At 44.3% G+C, this 16,969-nt stretch overlaps 1 protein-coding gene across 13 annotated transcripts in view; it reads left to right on the top strand.

The window, feature by feature from the left end:
- PRUNE2 (prune homolog 2 with BCH domain) overlaps window positions 1-16,969 on the top strand; it is a 346,173-nt gene that overhangs the window by 265,528 nt on the left and 63,676 nt on the right. For all 13 annotated transcript variants that reach the window (XM_087444459.1, XM_087444456.1, XM_087444458.1 and 10 more), the window contains 3 exons: window positions 337-495; window positions 3,642-10,203; window positions 10,537-11,299. In XM_087444459.1, coding sequence (XP_087300585.1) covers window positions 337-495; window positions 3,642-10,203; window positions 10,537-11,299 — 7,484 coding nt within the window. The remainder of the gene's footprint in view (window positions 1-336; window positions 496-3,641; window positions 10,204-10,536; window positions 11,300-16,969) is intronic.

A 16,969-nucleotide genomic window follows, 5' to 3' on the forward strand; every position in this document is an offset into this window, starting at 1 on the left:
CATGAACAATAAGAGGAAAAGTATGTTTTACAAATTCAGTGTTTGAATAAACATTTTAGGAAAAAAATGTTAAGGTATTTGTTCCTTATCTAAACTATTGTTAATAATGATGGCAAAGACTCCTTCCTTCCTTGGTTTAGGAAAACAAACAAGCAAAGTATATTTTAAGCCATAGCATGAAAGTTTCCAAACTTTCTCAAAGCAAAATGTTTATTTCACCTAAATCTAATAATAAATGTCTGTCATAACACATCATAAGAGAAGACAAATTTGTGACACAATTCCCCAAAGCTGAGCAGTTTGACATTAATATCAAATTGCCTATTGTTGTTTCAGAACTGTACGTTTCACAGCAATATCTCCAGTGATTTGAAAGCATTTACAGACAAGTTCAGTTTTGATGTCCTCATCCTCCTGGCCAGCTACTTGTCGGAGGAGCAGCAGCCAAGACGACAGATCGCTGTGTACTCCGAGAACCTGGAGCTGTGCAGTCAGGTAAGCACCTCCTCGACCCCGGAACGTTTCACCACATCCTAACTGGCTGGCTCTCAGAACATGCGGTGGAAGATGGGAACAGATGAGTGGCTTAAAGAAATTGGCCCAAGAGATGAGATCCTAGAGTTTGAGTTTTAAGAAATGTTGGGGATATTTTGCATGTTGGGTCTTTATTTTTTTATTTATTTTTAGCTTTCAGTGCTTTAATTCAGATTTTTAGTTGTTAGTCTTGATGCTATGTTACAAAAAAAATCACCTAAATAGAATTAGCAGTGAGTTAAACAGCCTTTTTTGTTTAAACTGAGGTATAATTGACATATAACATGATATTAGTTTCAGGTGTACAACATAATGATTCACTATTTGTATATATTGCAAAATGAGTATCACAATGAATTTAGCTAACATCCATCACCACATATAATTACAAATTTTTTTTCTAGTGATGAGGACTGTTAAGATCTACTCTCTTAGAACTGTCAAATACACAATACAGTATTATTAACTATAGCCACCACACTGTACATTACATCCCATGACTTATTTATTTTATAACTGGAAGTTTGTACCTCTTGACCCCCTTCATCCCACATAGGGCCTTTAAAAAGAGCCCCATTACCATTTCTCTTCTAGGCTGAATTCATAGAGAGAAAGATCATATGTTTTTCACCCAAATGAGGGCAAGTCCTCCTTTGGGTCCTGTTTTCTTTGAGGACTGCTACCTGGTAATAACTAAAGTTTAGTTGCTGTCTAAATACCTGTTTGGTGCCCAGTGTTTAGTAACTGGTGATCTGATGCTTTCATCAAAGTTAGTTTGTTGGGGCTGGCCCGGTGGCACAAGCGGTTAAGTGCACGTGCTCTGCTGTGGCGGCCAGGGGTTCACCGGTTCGGATCCCGGGCGTGCACCGACGCACTGCTTGTCAAGCCATGCTGTGGCGGTGTCCCGTATAAAGTGGAGGAAGATGGGCACGGATGTTAGCCCAGGGCCAGTCTTCCTCAGCAAAAAAGAGGGGGATTGGCAGATGTTAGCTCAGGGCAGGTCTTCCTCACCAAAAAAAAAAAAAAAAAAGAAAAAGTTAGTTTGTCTCCAGGTACTAAAATTCTCACTGGGTAATCAGTCAGATCTCTTGGTTGATAGCCAAATCTTTTTTTTTTTTTTTTTTTAATTTATTTTTTTGTGAGGAAGATCAGCCCTGAGCTAACATCCACGACAATCCTCCTCTTTTTGCTGAGGAAGACTGGCCCTGAGCTAACATCTGTGCCCATCTTCCTCCTCTTTATGTGGGATGCCGCCTCAGCATGGCTTGGCAAGCGGTGCGTTGGTGCACGCCCAGGATCCGAACCGGAGCCACCAGCAGCAGAGTGTGCGCACTTAACCGCTACGCCACGCCACCGGGCCGGCCTGATAGCCGAATCTTTTAACCCATGGCTTTGGAAATAATATAAGAAGTGGACAAAATTAATCAAAATGGGGCACTGGATACACAAAACCAGGAGTATTTAGTAACTAATATGAGGACACACGTGATTCATTATGATATGGACAATGTGGACGCGGAACGGCTTCGTCACTAACCTTTCCTCACTAATGGATTAGAAACCTCATCTGTCTGCAGGTGGCGGGAGGCAAAGTCCTGCTCCTTTCTTTTCTCCATCCTCACTTTTTGTCCCCCAAGAGACCCCTCTTGGCTCTCAAGAGAGGGTCTGCAGGGACTCGCAGTTCCTCTGTGCTTTCTCAAGTCCAAATATGAAAGAGCCCTTGCTCCTGCTGCAGGTGCATGTTGGACCCTCTCTTCTGACCCACCTACATCTGTGCGTTGCGTCACCAGCCTGGGGCTTTTCCAATGCTCTGCTCTGCACTGGCTTTCAAAGCTGAATTTTATCTTTGGTCACTGGTTTCCTAGGGACAGAGCTTAGGTCTTCTAAGCTTCCATATGGCGGTTTTCAAATCGCTTTTAGTAGCAAGTCAATTTAAAAGTTGATGAATCTAAAATAGGCAAAACTAGACTTGCGGAAGAAGGGGTTAGAAGCACGTCAGCCAACTCCACCCCCCCCCCCCCACCTGAGACTGCTCCAGAGGAATCCCTCTTTGTCCCTGTGGTCACAGTGAGTTAAGGGTTGGCCTCTGCAGCTCAGCTGCCTGAGTTCAAAATTTGGCTCCATCACTCGTTAGCCACATGTTAGTTGGTCAAGTTGTTTAACCTTCTTGTGTCTCCATTTCCTCATTGGCAAAGTGGGGATAAAGAGTCCCTACCTTGTAGAATTATTGTGAGGATTAAAGGAGATAAGTCATGTAAAACCCTTAGAGCTGTGCCTGGCATATGAAAGCACTCAATAACTCTCACTTATTATTGTTATTACTATCTATGTGAGCTCTGTAGCTATTATTATTGTTGTTGTTGTTGTTGTTGTTTTCTCCTCCACTATCCTGTGGGGCCATTTCAAAGGCCCAATGTGCAAAATATCCCCAACATTTTCTAAAAATCATAGAGCTACAGCCAGTGCTGGCCTGGTGCTGGCTGTCACACATCCCCCTGCCTCCCAAGTCAGCTTTGCCTGTTCTGGGCTCCACGTCAGTGCTCCCCGGGCAGGAAGAGACCGTTGGGGTCTGAATGCTATTTGGAAATCTCTGCCTCTGGTAGCTGCTTTCTCTTTCCTACTTTCTCCTTTGCCTTATGAGGCTAGCAGAGGTTAAAGCAGGTCCTGGCCGCCTGCTACTAAACGAAAGCCTTTCTCCTGCCCCATTTCCCCTCATTCCAACACTTTCCCCTTAGCTCTTGACAGCATCCAGCATTATCTGTGCTCTTTGCAAACCTGAGTTTCAGTCTTGTTGGAAGATGGTATTATATTACACTGAGGAAAGGATTTAAATGGTTTTAAATCTCTTTACTTGTAACTTTCAGAAGCCAACAAAATTAAGCAGCTGGATTTTTGAGTTCAATGAAAAGCCAATTTGATAGGATTGGAGAAAGAGTTGGTGGTATATAAATGAGACTTTCTGTGTTTTACATCGTACAGTTTTCAGTTTGAGATCTTTTTAGACAGATGAACACATTAATTTTATATTAAGAAAAATTAAGAAAGACAAATTGCAAAGAGCAGAGAGTGTCTGAGTGCTCACATAAACCCCTTTGCTTCCCTGACAGATTTGCTGTGAGCTGGAAGAGTGCCAGAACCCTTGCCTAGAGCTGGAGCCCTTTGAATGTGGCTGTGATGAGATCCTGGTGTACCAGCTGGAGAACCCTTCGGTAACATGCGATCAGGTGGTTCTCCTTGTCAAGGAAGTCATCAATAGAAGGTGTCCAGAGATGGTCTCCAACAGCCGGACGTCCTCAACAGAAGCCGTGGCAGGCAGTGCCCCACTCTCCCAGGGATCTTCTGGGATTATGGAGTTGTATGGTTCTGACGTAGAGCCACAGCCCAGCTCTGTGAATTTCATAGAAAACCCTCCAGATCTCAATGATTCTAACCAGGCCCAGGTGGATGTCAACGTAGACCTTGTTAGCCCAGATAGCGGGTTGGCCACCATTAGGAGCAGCCGTTCATCCAAGGAGAGCTCAGTTTTCCTCAGTGATGACAGTCCAGTGGGAGAAGGTACTGGGCCTCACCATAGCCTCCTCCCAGGCTTTGACTCCTATAGTCCCATCCCTGAAGGGGCAGTAGTGGAAGAGCATGCACGGTCTGGAGAACATGGTGAACACTTTGACCTCTTCAACTTTGACCCAGCACCCATGGTTTCTGGGCAATCCCAACCATCTTCTCATTCTGCAGACTTCTCCCCGGCAGATGACTTCTTTCCCAACAGTGACTCATCAGAAGGCCAGCTCCCCACGGAGTCTAAAGGACTCGATGGGATAGGGATGGACATGTCTAATTATTCATCCAGCTCACTTTTGTCGGTGGCTGGCAAAGATAGCCTTGTGGAATTTGATGAGGAGTTTGTCCAGAGACAAGAAAGTCCTGGGGATAACTCTGAAAGAAATTTGAGCCTGACAGGTCTTGTGGGAGATGAATCTCCTTCACCAGAAAGGCTGAAAAATATTGGGAAGAGGGTCCCACCAACACCTATGAATAGCTTTGTAGAAAGCTCACCATCCACAGAAGAACCAGCTCTACTCTATCCAGAAGATATGAGCCAAAAAGCAGTTGACACAGGTCACACAGGGCCACCTCAGACCCGTACACGGTGCAGCAGCTGGTGGGGTGGTTTGGAAATTGACTCTAAAAATATTGCAGATGCGTGGAGTTCCAGTGAGCAGGAATCTGTCTTCCAGAGCCCCGAATCATGGAAAGATCATAAGCCGAGCCCAGTTGATAGGAGAGCCTCAGATTCTATATTTCAACCCAAGAGTCTTGAATTTCCAAAGTCAGGTCCCTGGGAGTCAGAATTTGGTCAGCCTGGGCTGGGTGGTGATAATACTCAAGACCAAAATGAGGATAGCTTGCAGTTTCAGAACCTGACCACCGAGCAGTCGCATTTGCCAAACGCTTCTCCTCAGGGAACAAACCACCTGATAGAAGACTTTGCTGCTTTGTGGCGTTCTGATCGCTCTCCCACAGCGATGCCTGAGCCATGGGGAAATCCCACGGATGATGGCGAACCAACTACTGCCTCAGCATTCCCAACCTGGAGTGCATTTGGTAAAGAAGATGAGGCCAAAGCTTTGAAAAATACCTGGAATCTACACCCAACGAGTGGCGAGACGCCTTCTGTGAGGGACCCGAATGAGTGGGCCATGGCAAAAAGTGGGTTTTCTTTTCCTTCAGAAGACCTAGTGGACAAGTCACCCAGTGAGGCAGATAATGAAGCAGCTCCAGAAATCTGGGGCAAGAAGAACCATGACTCCAAGGATAATATGCTTGTATCTGGAAATCCCAGATCTGATCTGGATCATGCATGGAATAGTTCTAAGATACCAATGGAAGATCAAAATGGTTTAGTGGATCCAAAAATTAGGGAAAATGTGCATGAAAATGTAGATTCCTGGAACCTTTTTGAGAAGAGCGTCAAGAAAGGAAGGTCAGACATTGTAGCTCCTTGGGAAGATTCCTTCTTAACATATAAATGTTCTGATTACAGTACATCCAACATTGGGGAAGATTCAGTGCCTTCCCCCTTAGATACCAACTACTCCACCTCTGACTCTTACACATCACCAACATTTGCTGGAGATGAAAAAGAAACTGAAAACGAGCCATTTGCTAAAGAGGGAGGTTTTGAGTCAAAAGATGCTAACTCTACCACAGGGGAGACTGAAACACCTCCTCAGTCACCGCAGCAGCCACCTAGAAATCGACCTAGTTCAGGTCCTGGGAACCTGGAAATGTGGGCTTCACCTCATGCAAATAATAGTTCTGAAATAAATGCCACTCACAGCCCAGATGAAGATTTACTCAAGACAGAGCCCACAGATGATAAGAACATTTCCATGGAGGATGACATTGGGGAAAGCAGCCTGTCCAGTTACGACGACCCCAGCATGATGCAGCTGTACAATGAAACAAACCGACAGCTCACACTTTTGCACAGCAGCACCAACTCCCGGCAGGCAGCCACTGATGATCTCGACCTGTGGAACAGAGTGATTCTGGAGGACACTCAGTCCACTGCAACCATCTCGGATATGGATAATGATTTGGACTGGGATGACTGCAGTGCGGGCGTGGCCATCCCCGGTGAAGGTCAAACACAAGGATATATGGCTGAAAGTATCGAACCCGAAACCCGATTTTCAGTGAGACAGCTAGAACCGTGGGGCGTGGAATATCAGGAAGCAAATCAGGTAGATTGGGAACTCCCTGCCTCTTCTGAGCCCAGCAAGGACACTGCTGCCAACGAATATCAAATACTCAATGAGAAAAGTGGGCAGCTAATTGCGAACAGTATTTGGGATTCTGTCATGAGAGATAACAACATGTCAATAATATTACCAAGCCCATCGTATACTACAGATTCAGAACAAAGCAAATCACCTCCTGAATCTCCCAGCTCATCAGAAAAAGTTAAGGACAGTCACATCCCAGATGTGCTAGAAGCCTCTGGAACCAGTGAGTTAGGAGCTCTTACCCCTGATCCTGACAAGCAGGACACATGCAGAGGAACCCTGCCAAGCGATACAGCATCCCTGGCAACCAGGCTTGAGAATCCAGAGCATTTTGCACACTCAGATCCACAGAGAGGTCCTAGCTGTGAACAAAGTGAGAGTGAGGAGGAAGCCCACAGAACAGCCAATAGGGAGCACCTTAGTGAGAAGGAGGTGGTAGACAGAGCCTTGGAGATTTCTGGAAAAGAGCAAGGTGACCAGGAATGCTCTTCCCCAGTTGCATCTGAACATCAAGAAATCTGTGATGAATCAGGCAAAATCAGCTCTCTTTCAGTCATTTCCAGTCCTCAGACTGAGGAACCCCAGGAAGTTTTAGAGCACGAGAAGGGATCTTACAATCCTGACCCCTGTGATGTGCAAACAGAGATGTCCACAAATCACCTGCAGGCAAAAGAGACCTGCGAAGAGCATCTCATGAGTCACAGAAATTCAGGTGAAACTACTGAAATTTCAGGTAGGCTGAATTTAACAAAAAGTGTTTCTTTACCTGAAATGGATCTTGAGAAAACTGAAGAAGGTATCATTCTGGAGCCAGAGAGAGTGAACCAAGAGCCACCTCATGAATGTCCCCAAAGCCTGGACGTTTGGAATGGCCCTGTCGACAGTGATGTGCAGGTCAATTGCACAAGTTCTGAGATACCAAAGAGTCTTGAAGTTAAGAGTACTGAACACAGCCCTCCAGGAGCCGGTTCATCAGGAAATTATGACAGAGAGAGTATTTCTAGTGAGTATACACATTCAAGTGCATCGAGTCCTGACCTAAATGATTCTTCAGCTGCATTGGCGTCCTGGGACCATGGACCCAATACTGAACATCAGAAGGAGAATCAGGATGGTTGGAGTAAACAGAATCACCAAGAATCTGAATTAATTACTACTGTTGGCCAAGTAGAAGTTACCGAAATGGAGGACCTGGAGGAAAAGAGAATGGACAGCTTTGAAAAGAGCTTAGATCACAAGGTTCCTAGATTTTTAGAGATTTGGAATGACTCAGTAGATGGTGATTCCTTTTCGTCTTTATCCAGCCCTGAAACAGGCAAATATTCTGAATATTCAGATGCCCATCAGGGAAGAAATCTAGTGGTTAGCCGTCAGGAGAAAAATGAACATGACCTTGCTGAAACTGTGCAGCGGGAGGACACCAAGTTCATTTCAACAAGCTCAGGTTCCGATGATGATAGTGCAGGTGACCAAGAGTTGGTAGAGAAAGAGATCCATTTGGCCACTTGCCAAGTTGCTCAAAGTGAACCCGGGGTTTGGGACTCATTGAATGAATCTGATAAGTTCTTGGCCACAGCTGATGCCAAGTCTGAGGAATTTTCTGCCTATGTAGGCAGTTCAGAACCAGCAGAGAATGACAGTAAGTCAGGCCCATTCTGTGACAATCCACAAAGTAGTCCTGATCACCGGAATTTCTCGCCACTAAAGGACACTGAGATACAGATTACAGCAGTGGATAAGGAGACGAGATCTTCTCCAGAAACAGGGAAGACAGGAGATATTTTATGGCAAATATCTCCCAAAACTGAAGCAAAGAATGAAAGTTATTCGAAATTGAAAATTCTTGGCTTTCCAGCTGAGAGCACTGAGTGGTGGAATGCCCCTCTGCAGGAAGGGCGACCAATTGAATGTGCATTTGAAGGGGAATTATCTAACTCAAGTGATGTGTTAGAGATGAATTCTTCAGTATACCAAAACATGAGTCCCTGGGGAGTACCCATTCAGAGTGACACTGAATCCATGGAAACACATTATACTAATCCTTTCAGTGATAAGCATCAGTCACCCTTCCTGGATAGTAATAGGGAGAATTCCCATGAGCAACTTTGGAACATTCAACCAAGGCAGTCTGACCCAGAAGCTGATCAGCTTAGCCAGCTTGTAATACTGGACCAAATTAAAGAAAAGGATTCGAGAGAGCAAACCTTCATGTCTTCTGCTGGTGACGAACTCACTTCTGAAACACCTACCCAAGAGCAGTGTCCGAATACAGTGCCAGACTCAACATTTACTCACACAGATGAAAATGGATGTGTTATATCTAATGTTTCCATTATTGAATGTCAAGATACAGATTGGTGGGAAGAAGAAAAATCATACCCCAGTGAAATGACAAATTCAAGCATTGCCTCAGAAGATTTCCCTGCTGTCAGTTCTTCCACTCAGTTGACAAAGAAGTCAGGTTCTGAATGGGATGGCTCTACCCCTAGTGAGGGCCCCCACGGCGCGTTTGTTCCAGATATTTTACATGGTAACTTCCAAGAGGGTGGGCAACTGGTCTCAGCTTCGCCTGACTTGTGGATGGATGCTAAGCAGCCCTTCAGTTTGAAAGCAGATGGCGAGAATCCTGATATACTGACTCACTGTGACCACGACAGCAATTCTCAAGCTTCCAACAGCCCTGATATATGTCATGACTATGAAGCAAAGCAAGTGACTGAGCAGCACATTAGTGCTAGGATGGGACCTGAAGGGGAAGCCAGTGAGTTTTATCTCACAGAGCCAAAGATGGATGAAGAATCCAGTCAGGAGCCCAGGCAGGAATCTGTCCCATACAATTCAGAACTATATTCTGAAAGTGCAATTCCACTGCCTCCAGTCAGTGGTCAAGCAAACACAAATGGCTCATCTCAGCCTAACTCTCACAAAGGTTCTCCTGAACCTTCTGAAATAAATGGTGAGAACAATACAAGTTTGGAAGCATCAGAAAAAGGAACCAACCCAGAAATAGCACCAATTTTGGAAACTGTTGACAGAACAATCCCAGTGATTGAAAACGTGGGAACCAGTGTTTTTGTAACTCACCAAGACCCAACTATGGATGGCAACAGCTCTTGGATATCAGAGGACTTTTCTCCCGGAAGTCAGACAGATGCAGGAGCCTTGTTGGACCATGAGCAACCTGTTGCTACTGAGAATGCTGCCACAGTTCCTGATGCTTTGCTAGCCACGGACACTTGTCTGGATGTAAGTGAAACTGCCTTTGACCACAGCTTCAGCGATGCCTCGGGTCTCAACACATCCACCGGAACAATAGATGACATGAGTAAATTGACATTATCAGAAGGCAATCCCGAAACACCAGTTGATGGGGATGCAGGGAAGCAAGATCTCTGTTCCTCTGAAGCCTCGTGGGGTGATTTTGAATATGATGTCATGGGCCAAGATATCGATGAAGATTTAATGAAAGAGCCTGAACACTTTGTCTATGGTGGTGACCCTCCCTTAGAAGAAGATGCTCTGAAGCAATCGCTGGCACCTTACACACCTCCCTTTGACTTGTCCTATCTCACAGAGCCTGCCCTTGATGTTGAAACGACCGAGGAAGCTGGGGCTCCAGAGGATGAGTCTCTGGGGAGTGAAGCAGCAGAGATATTGCTTTCTGCCCTTCCCAATCGAAGAAGCAAGGAAAACCACGCTGAGACCAAAAACACACCGCCTGGACACCAGCTGGTTGTGCTGCATATTCATGAAGAACCTGAGTCAGTTTCTTTGCCTGAAGAAGTCAACTCCAACGTTGAGTTGTCTCCATCAAATATTGACTGGGAAGTAGAAACAGATAATTCGGACTCACCAGCAGGTGGAGACATAGGAACACCAATTGGTAAGAAACATCCCATTCCTCCACCCCTAAGAAACTGCTGCTTTCATTCGATTAACACATTTGTAAAGCACTCTCTTCCTACCAATGTGGGTAAAGAAGAACTAACTAAATTTGCAGTGCATGCCTAACCTAGTCCTGTATTACAGCAGTAATATCTACTGCTTGTAAAATACCTATCCTTGAGAGTGCATGAGAAAATTAAACAGCGCTACAAAATAAAAATATTTCTTAAATTATCTCTCTTTTAGGCAGATCATTTGCAAAGATCACAAATCACATAATGTGTTAATTAAGCCTTGTTCTCCCCTTCTCACCTTCGTCTTCCACTTCTAGGTGCCAGCAAGGGAATATTAGAGTTAGAAGAAAAAATAATTCCTACCAAAGAGCCTGAACATATAAAACCAGAAGACGGGGAAGAAAGGTGCACAGAGAAGAATGAAGATCACCATGCACTACACATGGATTACATACTTGTAAACCATGAAGAAAATTCACCCCCAAAGCCAGAGGCCTTTGAAGCAAGAGAAGACACATCTGAATTAGAAGAGTTTCACACAGGTTCTGGAGAAATGGGGCTGCCAGGAACTCAGTTAGCAAGCTTCCCAGACACATGTCAGCCTGCCTCCTTAAATGAAAGAAAAGATCATTCTGCGGAGAGAATGTCTCCCAAAGATGATAAGAGATCATCTCTTGAAAGCCCTGGGCAAGACCAGAGTTGGATGGTCTTGGGCCACAGTGAAGGTAGAGATCCGTCATCGGTAGCTAAGGACTCAGGGCCTGGATGGTCTGGCAAGGCGGTGGAGCCAGCCTCTGATCACGACTTGGGCAAAATTCCCCAAATGCAGGTTCTGGGAGAAATGAAGCCTCTAGAATCTTTAGCACTAGAGGAAGTCTCTGGCCTGGGCAGCCAATCACGGAAGAGCAAGAGCCAAGGCAAGGCTGGCCCAGATGCAGTTGTGTTGCAGGCTGTCACCCATGACAATGCATGGGAAATGCTTTCACCACAGCCTTCTCAGAAAAACATGATCCCTGAAACGGAAATGGAGGAGGAGACAGAGTTTCTTGAGCCCAGAACAAGGAAACCAAGACCCAACGGGTAAGCAAAAAGCTAGATTTATTTTTTCCTAAATACCATTTCATTTAGAAACTGGAGAAACGGTGAGGGATTATGGAATCTGAAGAATACCTAGACAATTTGCTTGTATTTCTTGCATGGCATCAGTAAAAGCAGCTGCTAGGTAACCATAATGCTAATGATGATTTGTGTGTATTTTTAGCCAAAAACCTCCTTCAATTTCCATCCAGAGTCTTATCCTTACCCTCCCGATGACTCCAGCTACTCAACACCTGTATTACTCTTAACCAGGCCCTTGGAACAGGAGAAGGGAGGGCACTAACATTTATTCATGGTGCAAGGCAGTTTGTACCCATTATCTCATTAAATCCTTACAACAACCCTGAAGTAGCAGATATTATTATCTTTATTTTACACATACTTGGGGAGAGGGGACTTGAGGCTCAGAAAGTTTCCATAGCTTGCCTAGAATTAAGTGAGCAGAGGGGACACTCTGGGATTCAGACTTTGCCACCTCCACAGCCTGTACTTTCCAGCAGACACACTGCCCATCCTACAGAAAAGGCAATGGTGTTTTTTGTATAAGCACCTAACTTACTAGTAGGAATAAGGGGACTCCACAGCAAGCTCAAAATCTTAGTGTAAAACATTCATTCCCTAATTGGCTGAAAAATTGGCAAACAGCCATCAAACCAATGATTCAATCATTCATTCATTCACCATATGGTTTTTGAGAATCTGCTCTGGGCCAAGTTTCTGGGTAGCCAGTGGGCATGTAGCAGGGAACAGGATATCACCCCTGCCCTCAAGCTTTCAGGGCCTACAGAAACTGCTTAGGGTTGTTCATTTCTCTTCATTTCCCCTGATAAAGCCCTCCTGCTTCTGAGGAAAAAAGGGCAAATTGTGAAAAGTAACTTAAGTGAAGGGGAAAATCATATTTCCTCTTTAAAATGTAGTGGAGAAAAGATCTCTTTCCTCTTCATTTGGGGAGTATAAAGGACTATACACGCCACATACCCACTGCGAGTCAAGGGATCTGGATTCCAGCCTGGCTCTCCCATTACTGATTACGTATTTTAAGATTAATCCTAGGCTTAAGTTTCCTCGTCCGTAAAATTAGTGGGTCAAGCTGGAGGATCTCAAGCCTTCCCTCAGTATTAAATCCTGGGAATTTAATCTGTGTGTAAATAGAATGCGTCCAGGAGAGCTGTGGCATTCACAAATTACATTCTTGATGAAAAGAACAGAGAAAACAGAAACCATAACAGGGGTATATTGAGGGTGAGTAAGGTACACAAGGAGTTAAAAGCTGTACCATGTTTGAGTGCAGCTTCATAAATCCAGACATTTTCAGTTGGCCTAATCTTTCTTTCTTCCTGTCAAGCTATTTCCTTCCAGAGAGACCCCAGATCCGTTATCAGAAAGAGTAGCAGATGGATCCCAGCAGCCCTGCTGGCATTGTTATAGATTGAGCTAAGAACTCAGGCGGCCTCTGAGTTGGCTGAGCTATTGTTTGGCTTCTTGTATGCATTTTGCACATGCCCCTGGAATCCAACAGATGATGGTGTTCAATTGTGCCACTAGCCTCTTTTCTTTCAATAAGATTTCGTAGCTCACCCCTTTCTGCTCAGCCCCTGAAGTAATGGAAATTATCTCACAACAAGTGGAGAGGGGCAGATTTTCCCACTGGCATTTGTATTACCTTTTGCATATATAATTGACTCTGAATGTATTTTCAAGTTTCCCTTTGTACTAGATTTTGGGAATCACTGTCTAAAACAGTGATTCTCTAAGTGGGGTTCTAAGACCAGCAGCCTCAGCATCATCTGGGCACTGGTTAGAAATGCAAATTACCAGCCCCACCCCAGACCTACTGAATCAAGATCTCCGGGTGGGGCCCAGCCATCTGTGTTTCAACACTTCCTCCGGGTGAATCTGATGCATGCTCAGATTTGAGAACCATTGGTCTAGAACTTACTCCCAGCCCTCTAGGAGTTTACAGTTTAATAAGATAGTTAAACATAAGTGAAAAGGTAGATAGTAGTATAATATTTAAATCAAGACAGTTAATGAGAGATGTCCGCTTAAATATAATAGCTACCAACTAGGAGCATTTGCCATGGACCAGGTACTAAGCACTGTACTGCACCATCTCACATTACCATGGCAACTGTATGAGGTAAGAATTACACAAGGGAGGAAACTGGTGTTCAGACAGGTTGAATCACTTGCTCTGGTTTATAGCTAGAAAGTGAAGAAGCTAGGATTTGAATTTGAGTCTCGCTGTATACAGAGTGTGTGTTAATGTTAGTAAGTTAGGAGGAGAGGCATCTGTGTAGGGCGCCTTTACTGGGGAGGAGGCAGGGATGGCTTATTATCCAGCAGGCTCAGGAGGCAGAGTGTTCAGGGCCCATGATACTTTAAGGGGGCCAGGAGAAGGTTTGAATTTCTTTCAAAATCAAGAGAAAAAAATGATTACGCTCTGTGTGGATTATATTTGTCTTTATACCAATGCAGTTGTAAAATACATTTTTAGATTTTTTTTTTTTTTTTAATGAAGGAAGGGGCCCATGAAGGCAAAAGTGCCTAAGGCCCATGAAAGTCATACTGTAGCCCTGAAAGGTGCAATTAGAGATGGCCATTTACGGAAGGTGATAATCTAGAAAGGCAAAGAAGAGGGTGAGAGGCCAGCCAAGTTAAATGGCAAGAAGAATAAGGTGGAGGAAATGGTGGAGACAGGAAGGTAATCACAGAAGCAGTATGATAAGATGGCTATATTTTCCCAACCAAAAACCTGGAAACATCTTCTGACACAAATCTCATCACGGCACAGAATACCCCAGATCAAGACTATCCTGAAAAACGTGGTCTTCAGACATAGAAATAGGCTGATAGTATCTGCAATATGACACACCAGCTGCAAATCCGCTTCTGGTCCTCCCCCCACCCAGCCACACCCCCCTCAGCTCCCACACTGTTTTGAGAGCAGTAAACCACATATTTAAAACCTGAGAAAACATTAGAGAGATGCCTTTTCTCCTTGTATTCCACCTACTGACTCTTGTTAACAAAACTTGTTGTGAACGCTGGGAGATAAACTCTCTCCCTTGAGATTTTCAGCTCTCTGTTCTAGTTCCCTAGGATCGGTCCCATTGCCTGATCTTCCTGTGTGGTCACAGAGAACGTCTGTAGCACACAAATCTTTCCTAAAGTGAAGAACCATTTAGATGCTTATTTTAAAGGATGTGTGGTTGCGAGGATGTTGTATGAAGAAAGGGTAATTTGATTGTGTATTAGTCAGGGTTCTCCAGAGAAACCAAACCTATAGGAGCAATAGGATATATATATGTACATGGAGAGAGAGAGAGAGGAATTGTTTTAAGGAATTAAAATTGGATCACTCAATTTTAGGGGCTTGCAAGTCTGAAATCTATAGGACAGGCCAGTGGGCTAGAGTTGTAGTCTTTTTTTTTTTTTTTTTTTTTTGGTGAGGAAGATTGGCCCTGAGCTAACATCTGCCAATCCTCCTCTTTTTGCTGAGGAAGACTGGCCCTGGGCTAACATCCATACCCATCTTCCTCCATTTTATATGGGATGCCACCACAGCATGGCCTGCCAAGCAGTGCGTCGGTGAGGGCCCGAGATCCAAACCGGCGAACCCCGGGTGGCCGCAGCGGAGCACACACACTTAACCGTTTGCGCCACCGGGCCGGCCCCAGGTTTTGTAGTCTTGAGTCCGAATTCTGCAGGACAGCAGGCTGAAAACTCAGACAGAGCCTCTGTGTTGCTGTTTTGAGGAGAAGTCCTTCAGGAAACTTCAGACTTTGCTCTTAAGGCCTTCAACTGATTGGATGAAGCCCACCCACATTCTGGAGGGTAATCTACCTCATTCAAAGTCTGCTGATTTCAGTGTTAATCACATCTAAAAAGTACCTTCACAGCAACATCTAGACTGGTGTTTGACCAAATAACTGGGCACCGTAGCCTACGTGTAACATTAACCATCATAGGTTGTATTCAAAAGCCTGAACTAAATACTAAGTGAGTATCAAACCATTACCTTTATAAAGTCACCATCTGAATTATATAAAAGTGAGACAATTGATATACAAATGTATTGGCTTTCTTTAGTTGTGGGTCAAGGAAATAGCTGTGCAGGGTGGTGAAAGGAAATAATTTCCAAGAAGACTAAGAAAACTGACAGTACTTGTCCCATCTTTTGGAGATACATGCAGCAGTGGGGTTCAGGGGGATGGGGGGGATGGGGAAGGGAAGGAAGGGGAGACTGTTGTCACATACACTTTTGAAACAGAATATTTAGAAGTAACCTGATCATTATATTTGTGGAGCTGTATCTTGTCTCCTAGCTCTGTGAGGTGAGTTATTTGGTACTCCCTAAAATAAAAATGATCTTCAAACACAATATATTTTGTCTTCCACAAGACCTGCTTCTTACAGTGATCTCTGTGCATTTTTTTCTTTTTAAATTAGTGATCTTGGGCCTTTTTTTCCTGTCCAACCAGACTATAGAAAAGATCTTGTCTTCCCCGCCTGGGAATAACACCATTAAATCTTTTTATGTTTTTCTTGAGACTTTCTGAAATTAGGCTTTTTCTGACTGTGACTAATGGTTGAGGAGTTGGCACATTGGGTCTTAAACCCATGTGAATACTGAAAATGAAAAACAGGTAAAGAAGTAATCTGTTGACTCTTTCTGTCAATGTTGGGTAATGACACATTTGGGCTCTCAGGAGAATCAGGTTCTGTGAGCACAGACTGCCCCTCTCTGAGGCTTGCTGTTTGGATGGGCTCCACCCCGGTTCCAAACATTTGCCCTTTCTCCAAGGTAAGTTGATCTTCTATAAACGACAGCGTTCCCTTGTTTATTCACTGTTTTTTGGCTTTGCCCTGGACCAAACCTGGAAGACCAAACTTGGCACTGACTCTGTGTTCATTTATTTTTGTAATTATTTTTGATCATTTGGTGTGTTATGTTTGGTGAGTTGGCGGTGATAGTTAAGTTTCATTAAAAGTTCTTTAAATTTGCACTTTAATTCAGGCCTTAGTCTCCTTTTTTTAAAAAAAATAATGTTTTTTTATGTCTCCTTCCCCACCCCACCCCTCCCCTGCCACCTCTGCACTTCTGGCCAGCCCTACCCAGACTTCCAATAAGTGCTTGTGGAGAGACAAATATGTTATTTTCTTTGGTCCACCCAATCGCCATTTGCGATAGGCAGGGCAAGTTTTATTATTCCTATTTCATAGACAAGCTAACTGACTAAGTGAGCTGTTTAATGTCATCCAGAAATGAGAAAAAGTGGTAACATTGGGACCTGAACTTAAGTCTTTTCCCTTCTAGCCCAGTGCTTGTCAATAAGACACAGAGGCCAAAACGATCATTTTTTTGAACTTCTGTAGGTTGATGTATTTATTCCTATTCTCCCCCATTGAAAGGCCTATCAAGTTTAATACCCAAAGTTCCCAACAAGATATTTTGAGAATAACTGAGCCAGAGCTCACCCCTGACGCCTCACCCTGTCATGTGACCGACTGAGCTCTTATCACATCTGAACAGGTATTTCCCACCACAGCAAATCCGGGACAGCTACTCCCCATCTGTGGTGTGTGGGGCCAACTTGAGTGGCCAGAGGCCAGAGGGAAGCACGAGAATCAAAGCCCCTCAATGTACAT

This window comes from Ceratotherium simum, chromosome 20 (genome assembly GCF_057802395.1).
Source record: "Ceratotherium simum simum isolate JZ-2026a chromosome 20, ASM5780239v1, whole genome shotgun sequence".
Taxonomy (NCBI): Eukaryota; Metazoa; Chordata; class Mammalia; order Perissodactyla; family Rhinocerotidae; genus Ceratotherium; species Ceratotherium simum.